This window comes from Telopea speciosissima, chromosome 3 (assembly GCF_018873765.1).
Source record: "Telopea speciosissima isolate NSW1024214 ecotype Mountain lineage chromosome 3, Tspe_v1, whole genome shotgun sequence".
NCBI lineage: Eukaryota > Viridiplantae > Streptophyta > Magnoliopsida > Proteales > Proteaceae > Telopea > Telopea speciosissima.
In genome coordinates, this window is record NC_057918.1 from 39368427 (window position 1) to 39379293 (window position 10867).

The 10867-nt window shown below is 39.0% G+C and overlaps 1 protein-coding gene across 1 annotated transcript; it reads right to left on the minus strand.

Moving 5' to 3' along the window:
- Positions 1-683: 683 nt before the first annotated feature.
- Positions 684-5367, minus strand: LOC122656549 (GATA transcription factor 8-like). The gene is made up of 4 exons (XM_043851121.1): positions 5362-5367; positions 4478-4513; positions 2094-2374; positions 684-2005 (listed from the first exon to the last, which is right to left on the minus strand). The coding sequence occupies exons 3-4, from the start codon at positions 2358-2360 to the stop codon at positions 1088-1090; spliced, it is 1185 nt and encodes a 394-aa protein (XP_043707056.1). The 5' UTR covers positions 2361-2374; positions 4478-4513; positions 5362-5367; the 3' UTR covers positions 684-1087.
- Between the last annotated feature and the right edge of the window lie 5500 nt (positions 5368-10867).

A 10867-nucleotide genomic window follows, 5' to 3' on the forward strand; every position in this document is an offset into this window, starting at 1 on the left:
GCCAAACTTCGTCAAATAGCAAATCTGAAAAACTTGGAGCCTATAAGAGCATGTACGGGGGTATACATGAATAGCAGAGAAATGCAAAAATGCATACTGAATCAAGTCCTGAAATTCGACATGTGACATACAGTCCAAAACGCTAAGTAGAGTATTTTTTTTTTTCGGTAAATCAAAACGCTAAGTAGAATCACTCTACCCCTATTTGGGCAAGGAAAAACAAAACAAAATATAAAAAACCAAGGCTCGCATCTCTGGGCCACAAGTCCATGATCAAGAAACTCAGCCATTGTTGTCATTTGATTCTAAACTGGCTGAGGTGAATGCCCTGTAGAAATAATAGAGATTGGTCGGATGAATCCGAGGTTAATTTGTGGTAACTCCGATGATTAAGTTAGAACCGGACAATAGGTAAATAAGAATGAACTGTGAAAAGAATAATAAATGTGAATAACTAACAGTTCCTTTTATACCCCAGGTCAGTTTATGCTATAACCCGGCTGTTATAGGCGACTGAGTTAGTTCAATCGCCTTGACTAACCTTAGAAGAGACTAAAAGGCTTAATAACCCAGGCATATTAATTATATGGGACCCACTAGGTATTATGTAGACAGCATGACCTTCTTATTATGCTGCCACCAGATATATTTTTATGTATATCAGCCATCATCGAATAGCAAACGGATGTTCTATGAATCCTTTTTCTGATAACAAAATCAACTGCCAAACAGAAGAATTCCCAAAAATTTAATGAACAAAAGAAAAACATTTTCAATAGCTGATACCTGATAATCTAAGCACATACCTACAAACTAATTTCCCTAATGCCCCTAACCTCTTTCTCTAACTTTCTGAATTGGTCGTCTACCTTCTTTTTCCTCTGTTTTTTAACCCTAAGCGCTAAGAATATGGTCATCCATTTTGCTCCTATCCATGTTCCCCTCTCACCCATTATATATACAAAAAACGAAAGAACAAACAAATGAAACTAACTAAAGAAAGACAAAACCCACAAAAGGGCAATCGAAACGAGAGCGAATTTCCACTGGTAGGCCCGGAGTAGAGATGCATTCTTCTCTTTACGCCTCAGATGTAATCAAGCAAAGGGTTGTTATTGGGCACCAATTCGGGTGTGCCTGGAGTAGTTGCAGGCGAGAAGGATGACTCAGACTTGACCCTCATCTCTAGCACTTTCTTGTGGGAGTTGGAGTGCAATGACGACACGAACGTTGGGCTGGCGGCGGGTCTGTATTCTGGGAAGAGCCGGCCGGACTTGTATCTAACGCCGCATGCATTGCAGAGGGTCTTGGGGCCCAAGGGTCCCGCTCTCCACTGCGGAGTCTTGGTTATCTCGCAATGCAAGCATTTCCTAACAGCCGCCGCTGGCTGAGGGGGCTGATCAGTGTAACCTACAGAACCTGATGATGTAGGAGACGGTTGTGGCAGCGGCAACTTCTTTTTCTTCTTCTTCTGCTGCTGCTGCTGCTGGTAATGGTCCGGTTCAGTAGCAGCAGTCGCAGTAACAGCAATGGGTTTGAAATGTATCTTCCTCACAGGAAAGGACTCCACGTAATTGTCGAGTTCGGAAGCGGATTCTAAGGTGGAGAGGGGATAGGGGTCCTCAGTGGCAGAAGAGGAGGATGGAGAGATGAGGGAGATGAGTATGCGTGGGTTGAAGGTAGCAGGGCGTGGACGCTTGCTACGAGCACGCCCAGGCACGAAAGTCTCGGGGCTGAGAGGCATAGTCCTGAACCCACCACTACTACTTCCACTCCCAATACCGTTACCGCCAGAGCAAGAGCTACTGCTCTCCAGAACAGAGACTGGGCTGGACGTCTGGAACTGGTGAGAATCCTTGTTGTCCTTGTCATTGTTGCTGCTGTTCTCGTTGTTGACGATGTTACCGCCGATGGAGGACAAGTCCTTATCGATGATAATGCTCCCGGCAGAAAACGAATCTTCGACGAAATTGGACAACCATTCCAGCTGAGCAATGTCTTCGTACTGAGAAGAAAGCACAATTAAGAAATCAGGAGATAAGAATCGAATTGCTTGCTACTAAATCATTTGGACAAAAAATGAGGAAACTCACCGGAACAGACAGCTCTGTGGGAAGTTCTGAAGTAGTGGTGTCGCCATTTTTGCCAGAGAGAACAGAGGAGGTAGAACCTGCCAAAGCGTCTGCCGTAGGAGGCCAGCAAGCACCTTGGAAAGGGTCACATTCCCCTCCAAAACCACCACCAGGTCCACCACCAACCTCGACGTCCTCCATAGGGAAATCCAACAAATCGTCGATGTGGTCGAAGAAATCTCCGCATAGGTCATTGTCTAGATCATCTATAAAGCCCGACCCAATCATCTTTCTCTCTCTCTCTCTCTCTCTCTCTCTCTCTCACTGATAAAACTACATATCATCACAAACACAAACACACCAAATAATTAGTGCTCCTTCCAAAATCTCACACACGCAGAGAGTGAGCAAAGAGAGTCACATACAAAGAAACAAGACCATCAGTTGAAATCTGAATTTTTTTGGGGGGGTTAAAGAAAATCTGGATATTTAATGTTTAATAATCCTATCCATAAAATCATGACCATAGTACATCATTATAAAAATCACGACCATAATACATCATTATACAAGTAAACCATTTGCATGAGTTAATCCTTCAGCCATTAGCACCTAAAACCAATTTTCAATGAAAACTCAAATTGTAGAGTGAGTAACTTTAGAGTAGAGAAATCTTTACCCAAAAAAAAACTTAAGAGTAGAGAAATTGCCTGACAGTTTTGTCCAACCTTATGAAGATAAGTTTATGGGAGAATGTTCTCTGTGCCGCAACGCCGGCTGCGCCCAGGCACATGGGGATGGGCGCAATGACCACCCTGTCCCCTTGAGTGGCAAGCCCATGTGTCTGGACGCAGCCTGCACTGCGGCATAGAGAACATTCTTCCTAAGTTTATATATTTTATGGACAAGAGATCTCTACGTGGTTGCATGATTTCTACACAAGCAATTCTAGGCCAATGGGTGAACGATAATGGATAAGAAAAACCATCAAGTAGAGATCATTTTCCCATATTTTATAACTGATTATGATCTTTTACAACTAATGGCCTACCCTACCATTTTCCCATAGTGAGAAAAATTGCTTATTAATAAAAGAGAAATAACCATCTTTCCTCTTTCAACGAGTACAAGTACAACAACTACCTATCTATGAGTAAAGAGTATTATTAAATAGGATTATTTATACTAAATATTTTATCAGTTCTATTCGGATTCCAATCGGTTTGTTTGTATCATACCCTAATTCAAAATCGGGGATCCGGTTAGGTCCAGGTTTTTTGGTCTGTTTTAACCAGTTTGGGATAGGCTTTGACACCCATAGCTCAAATGATTTAGGGATTGGTATTGTGTCGGACACCAATACTTAATTTCAGTTCGAAGTATCGGTGATTCCATCTTTTGACCCATAATGAAATATTAAGCATCAAGGGTAAAATAGTCCAAAAACAATTCATTCCCCCTAAAATCATTCAATTTGGATCTGGGGCTGCCACAATTGCTCTGCTGCGCAAACACAGCAATATGTGAAATGACCGACTTACCCCTATCCAAGTGGGGGGGGGTAAGGCAGTCATTTCACTTCTTTTTACTGTGTTTACGTAGCAGGAGACCCCAATCCTATAACTAATAGCCCCCCAAAGAGTAGTTCGGACTTCGGAGTTTGGGTTTGGGTTTGGATAGTAGCAAGTGGCAACGAGTCCGGATCAAGTGATCCCCTAGGCGAGAGGGAGAGGCAACGGGACTCTGTGGGACCCAGAAGTGGAGTGAATTAAATTGGAAGCAAACAATTACTACATGGCCACCGACAAAAAGCCAGAGTTGATACACTCTCTAGTAAGATAATAGTGGGCCACACAAATGATGATAACAACAACCAGAGAGACCCTACACGAACGATGTGTGACCACGCTAACAAACAACCTCAACCATCGGATGGGGACCCTCCAACTTTTCTGGTACAGACGACCCAAAGCTTCTACTATTCGTTTTCATTCGGATTCTGGAACCCAAATTATTTTAGGAAAATCACTACCGTCCATTTCTGGAAAAAAATAAGATGAAACTAAAATAACTAAAAATTAAATCCCCAAAAAGAAAAATAGTTTTTTTTTTTCTTTTGTTTTAACCAATTACCAGCACCAAGAGCGGGAAACTGGTGATTGGTGAAAGAAAGAATCAGGGAGCGTTGCTCCTATGAAAAAATATACGCAAACGGCGCAGGTTAGCGAGCGCCACCGCCCACTAACTGCGAGCTCGTAAATTTTCAGGCGACAAAGGAGCAAAGAGCAAATGAGTCATGACTCATGACCAGAATTGAGATCAAATCCTCTACAGAAAACGAAATTAACAAACAGGATTTCAATAAGGTCAATTGAAGAATGAATTTGAGTTTCCAGAAGCAATACCTTCGAAATAAAAAATGAGCAACTCGCAAGGATAGTCTCTGTATATCTCTCTCTCTCTCTCTCTCTCTCTCTCCTAAGAAGCTTCTAGTCCTGTATGGCCTGTTTGAAGTTTGAACTGACTGACCACTAGCTTGTAGTGAGAAGAATTTGCATAGCAGATTCAGAAAACCGAAGCAAATTGTGAAGAAGAATTGAAGTATAGGAAGCAAAAAAGAGAGGTCGATCGAAGCAGAAACAGAGCTACACCTCAAAACAAGAACGTGCTAAAGCTGAAATTTCAGTGAAATTTCCTCGAACTCCTGCAAAACAAAGAGAGTAGCAAAAATGAGACCAGAGCAAGTTTTACGAAAAAACAAATGTTTATCAAAGTCAGAAGGAATGCAGGCATTATCCTTTCCAAATGCAACGAACTCCTAATCAAACGCATAAATAGGAGGGCCAAACGGGAGAGTCCCGCTTGAAACACTAATTCCCGCTGAAATTCCATCGGAAAGGTCCTCCAAAAATGCTAAAAATGGAAGACAGATAGATAGTAGAAGAGAGAGACAAACAAAGACAAACCTGATTTCCAGCCCAAAACTCCGAACAGAACACCAAATGAAACGAAGTAGAAGTCCTAGTCTTCAGTAAAAGCAAAAATCCCCTCAAAACTGTGCAAAAACTTCGTGAAATCAGACAATGGCGAAGAAGAAGAGAAGAAACATAACCGAAAACCTAAAACCTACTCCTAAACCTAAGCTCCAATAGAACTCAAGCTGAAATGAAAGAAATGATGCAAAAAGTTAAAGGGCATAACAGAAGAGAAAGTTGAAGGAGAAGAGACGATGTTTGAAGAAGGAAAGGGAAGAGAGAAACAGACCCTAAAAAGGGGAAGAACGTGATACGGTCTCTACTTCTGGTAGGTGAGCCTCCCCATTCATTGCTAGCTGTCTCTTACGATCCCTTCACTGTCGTGATGTTGAAGTCTTTAATACCTTTTTTCCTCTCTCTCTCTCTCTCTCTCTCTCCTTTCTTCTCTTTCTCTTCTCTCTTCTCTCTTCTCTCTTCTCTCTTCTGATGTCTGCAAGCAATGAACGGGTCCCACAGCCAACCTTCACCGATCCTTTCTTCTCTTTTCTCCTTTTTTTTTTTTTATATAATTTCGCCAATCTCGACTCTGAAACACGGATTTCCACTTTTCCGTAGCGGTTTTAAGTTTTGAGTTTGAACTTTGAACTTTGAACTTTGAACAGGAAAAGATTTCGCAGCAGACGAAATGGAAACGTCTCGTTCGCTCACACTTTTTTGGTGTCGGTTTTAAGTTATTTCTGCGTAAAACGGATTAATATACCGCGGACGGTTTTTGGACAATTTGACTTTGTAACTGCAACTGTTTCCGAGGTTTTGTTTTTACCGCCCTTAATGTGAAAGGATTGAAATTACAGGTTCAGACTTTAGAAAGACCACTAAATATTTAGTGGGAGGGACAAAACAATGGACTTCAGAAAGACCAAAATATTCCTCCCTATTTATATATGTTCTCGGTGGTTCAGGTTGAGTCAGTTTCGGAATGGTGAATCTGAAACTAAACCAATAAGAGAAGTCCAGCTTCGGTTCGGTTCATATTGGTTAGTTATCAATTTGATTTCGGTCCGGTTAAGGTTCAACTTAATATTCATATTTATGCAAAACTATGAAAAAAATCTGATTTTTTTCATGGGTTTTGAACTGTTATCGGTTTCTTATCAAGGTAGATCGGTTTGGTTTCGGATTCAATCCGGGTTTTGAGCCAATTTCGTTGTGGAGTTCTTTTGGTTTTCAAGCTCATAATACCCCAATCTAAAACCTGACCAATAAAGCCTTGATTCGATTAGCTCTAAGCCATTATGGTTCGGTTCAATTCAATTCAGGCCTTTTTTTCCCGGCTCAGCCCCAATTTTTACATCACTTATGTATGTAGCCTGTCTTTATATCATTTTTTCATTTTACTCTAATTCAAATTTGCGGTGTTGTTCTCTGTGCCGCAGCGTATCCTGCGCCCAGACACATGGGAGTGGGCGTAATGATCACCCTGCCCCCTGCACAGGCTGCCCATGTGCCTGGACGTAAGCTGCGCTGCGTTGCATTACACAGAAAACATTCTCCCTTCAAATTTTTGTTAGTTGTTTTGATTAAGATGTAAATGGGACTTTTTATTGATTCTTAAGGAAGTAATTCTAATGGTGATTAATGGAAATTGATGGTCTTTGCTGGCTTGTTTTGCCCTTTTATAGCTAACTTTTTGTAAACCTATAATACAAATGAGACCGACTACTGACCAGCACGTGCCCCAACAATCGTTTGCTTCATGGTTTCAACCTTGACGTCATCTGGTAATGATGATATCAGTGCAGGTGTTGTGTAATAATCAGATTCCAGTCCGACGGCGGAAGGCACAGTGACAATGGCATATGATCGGCTAAATTTGCCAATGTTTGGGAAATGATAAACTACTTCACAATCGCATTTAGGCATCCAATCACACTCACCGAATACACAAGTGCAGATCCCCCCACTTGAATCTGATACCCTTTAAGAACAAACTTAGTACATTACAGTTGTATAAGGGATTACCAGGGCCCACACCACATGACGGATGATAGACGTATTGAAAACTAACTGGCACTGCGGGACCAACCAAAGAGAATCGCCAAAGATGCTTTTCTGTTATATCTGGTTGGCCTCTTGAGAGTAGGGTGGTCCGAAAACACATGGCTACTTGGGTCAATAAAGCTCATGGTACTCTCTGGTATTCTCGTAATTTCACATATAGTCAACCACTCAACCACACATCCGATCGCCAATAAAAAAACTTATCTGGTTATCCTCTGGCGCCCCTCGTCTTTCAAAGTTTCAACGGCTTTTATTGTATAAATTAAAGTGAAATATTATTGGAGAAAGTTTACACAGCGGTGTATGAAAAATTTTCTTTTTTGTTTTATCAAAATGAGTTATTATTCCAGAATTCACAAGACACCTAGTCTGCCAGGGTGGATAGTTTATATGTTAAAATTTAAATCTAATCGTTGAATTAAGAGGGCATTCTAGATTAATTATATTTGAAATTTAAAATTATAATTCAATCATTTGAAAATGCTCCCATGATGTCGGTGTGCATTTCCTACTCATATGATTTTTTTGTTTCTCTTGGGAAATAGATCGCCACCCAGTTGTGCAGTGCAGGTCATCCCTATGCTTAGACATAAGGGTGCATAAAATGACCTCCACATCCTTGGTCATTTCCATCTTTACAGGGGATACATCGTTCGTCATGCACGCCCCTGTGTCTGGGCACAAGGGTGATGTGCCTTGCGTGACCAGGTAGCGTTCTTTCTACTTTTTCTCTTTTACTCTGAAAATGTGGGTCTCATATAAATGATATTTTGTTTTTCAAGACAATATTAGTGTGATGTGTATATTCCTTCCCACTCCCTTCAATCAAATATCCTATGTATTATGTATCAGTATCAAGGTTTCAAGAATATAGTTCGGTTCGTCGGATCAACGAATTTGAATTTGAATTGGCCGACACCAATCTTGATTTTGACTTGTCTAATTCTTTCACAGAAAAACCTAATGACATTAAAACACTAATTTCGGCGTTGATTTTGATCCGATCTAGATCAAAATCAGACTAAACCGATTCAAATCCTGATTCCATATTTTAAACCTTAATTTGGCATGCATTTTATGCATAGATGTAGGAATTGGTATCTGATATGCCATATCGGCTGATTTGTATTGGTATCTACCATAACCGAAATGTTGTATTGATTTGGAATTATAACCGATATGTAACGAGACAAATGACTAGTAACATGAACTAAATTCATGATCTCATGTATGAAACCATGAAATTGAATGACTCAGATCTGTCTTGAAATCATAAAATGTTGCAAAACTTTATTTTTCCTTTTCTACATGACACTTGAACCAAAAAGTATAGAAATATCGAATTTTTATACAAAAAAGGGCAAAAGGTTGATAAAGCGAAAACACAACGCGGGAACGAAAGCAAAGTTGCTTTGATTCAGGATATAATGGAAATGATGGCATGGAACTCACGCACAGACCCCATCCCGGCCTCACTCTCTTCTTCTTTTCACTAACTTGAGGTGTACTCTTTGCATCTATTCCTTACAAAATACTCTCTCTCTCTCTCTAAAAATAGGATAGGAACCCCATTTAAATTCTGTTTTAAAATAGTAAATAAAGAAATTAGACCCATGCCTTGGTTCTCTTTTAACTATCTTGATTTACACTCCTGGCATCAGTTCCTTCCAAAATACTCTCCCATTTAACTGAAACCACATTCCCCACTGAGCTTCACTCTGTGGTGTTAAGGTCAATGCTTCACAATGATGGAAATTTAATGGGTTACACACCCACACCCACACCAGTGGCTATTCTTGGTTATCCTCAAATATAAATAGTTTCAACCCTAACACACAGCAAACAAATCACTTCTCACTTTGCTAATCTAGATCCCCCTTTAGTGCTTTTATTTAAGGAGAAGTGTTCTCTGCATGAGACGCAGGGGGTCAAGCTGCACACGGTAGTCAATGAGAGCCTGCGCGCTGGTACATTGGTGAGCGAAATTTCTACCATTCATACGGGGTGCACTGGCCATTTCCACCCCCATGTGTCTGGGTGTGGCCACTGCGTCCCACTCAAAGAACATTTTTCTTTTATTTAATTTCATTCTTTTTTATTAAGATATATTTCATTTACCAAGTTCATCAAATGAAGAAATAAATCTCAAACTAATTTCCTTCCTCCCGCTCCCATTAAAAACAAATGGATTAATGATGCAATTTTGCTAAAAAAATTTAACTTGAACTTTAAAAAGAGAGTTAGCAATTTGTTTCTTCACTTACAAGGAAAGAAAAGAAAATATCATTAACATTTAATAATTAAAAATAAAAAATAAAAAAAAATGAGTGTACTCTTAACATGTTTAACATTAAGGTAGGACTGAAGAGGAGGCCAAAGCTAGAAATGTGTAATAATGTGTTAAGTTGTCATTGTCGACTTACAATCCTTGTTTGGTTAATAATGACAAAAGTTCTTACTAATTTATTCAACTATCAATGAATTTATATGCACTCAAAACATAATTCATAGATCATAGATCTAGCTAGTCTTTGTTTATTAATTTCTTTATATTTGTATTTCATCATTGAGACATCATATTGAAGGAGAAATTTTGTCAAGACTCCTACTAGTTTTTAAATTAAAATTTTATGGGAGAGGGTTTCCCATGAAAGTATCTACATGTGACACATATTGAGAGTAGGAAAGAGAAAATAATAAAAAAAAAAATACTCATGTAAGAGAGAAATTACACTCTGGTGTTGTGGAAAAGTTTTTCCTAAACTTTATATATTTGGATAATTGAAAATTGGGATCGAGTCCACCCAACCTCACCTGAAGGATTCAATCGGGGAGATTTTGTGGTGGGGGAGATCTCAAGATTCTCAATATTATATAATTAAAAAAAAATAAAAATAAAGGTATATATATTTGAATAAGAAGAAAAAATATACCCTACTTTTGCAATAGGTTTAAAAATTAAGAAAAAAGATCCACATATTCAAGAGTGATCTACTAAGACGAGAAACATGCTTAGGATTAATTTTTATATGATTAATTGTTAGCTAAGCAATTCTACACTCATTTATGTCTTCAATGCCACATATATCACAAGCATGTGATAAAATCAATTGTGCCAAAAGTAGCTTTTAAATACTGAAGGTGGTAGTTGTAAGAATTTATATTCACCAATCATATATACAAAAGTTCAAAATATCATTGTCATTTTTCCAAAAATTCCATCAAACAACCAAATATAGTGAATAAAAAGATTTTTTTTTCACCGTTCTTGAAAGAAAACTTAATCCTTATCTATAAGAATGTATATCGAGGTGTGATGCGTAAGAATGATAGTGTTATGTATCTAATGGGATCCACACTAGTGGATGGGCGTTAAATTGGACCAGTCTAGTATGAGATAAGTTAAAACACTTGATTTAACATGTTCCATCAACTTTATAACTTTTGACGTATTGATCAAGTACCTAACAGATAGTTTTTTTTTTTAACTTTAGATACTTAAAAGACTGTTTACACTCTTAAGATCTTCCTTCCCTTTGTAATTATTATATAAATAAAAGAATAATTAGTAAATAGAGGAAGTATCCCTTCGCATCATCCATGTCGGCCATAGGAGGTGGAAGCTTAATGAAATGGGTAGGACCTAGGGAGCACATGACACTGTACCCGGGCACCCCAACTGGTGGTACAATGTCATTTAAAATCCAAGTACACTTAAATCCCAAAACCCATTCAATTCAACTCCATTTAGGATACCCA

Excerpts from the sequence above, each read along its gene's own strand:
- LOC122656549 (XM_043851121.1), bottom strand. The coding sequence starts at position 2,360 with ATGATTGGGTCGGGCTTTATAGATGATCTAGACAATGACCTATGCGGA. Across the intron at positions 2,006-2,093 it reads CCACAGAGCTGTCTGTTCCG|TACGAAGACATTGCTCAGCT; the intron begins GTGAGTTTCCTC and ends CTTTCTTCTCAG.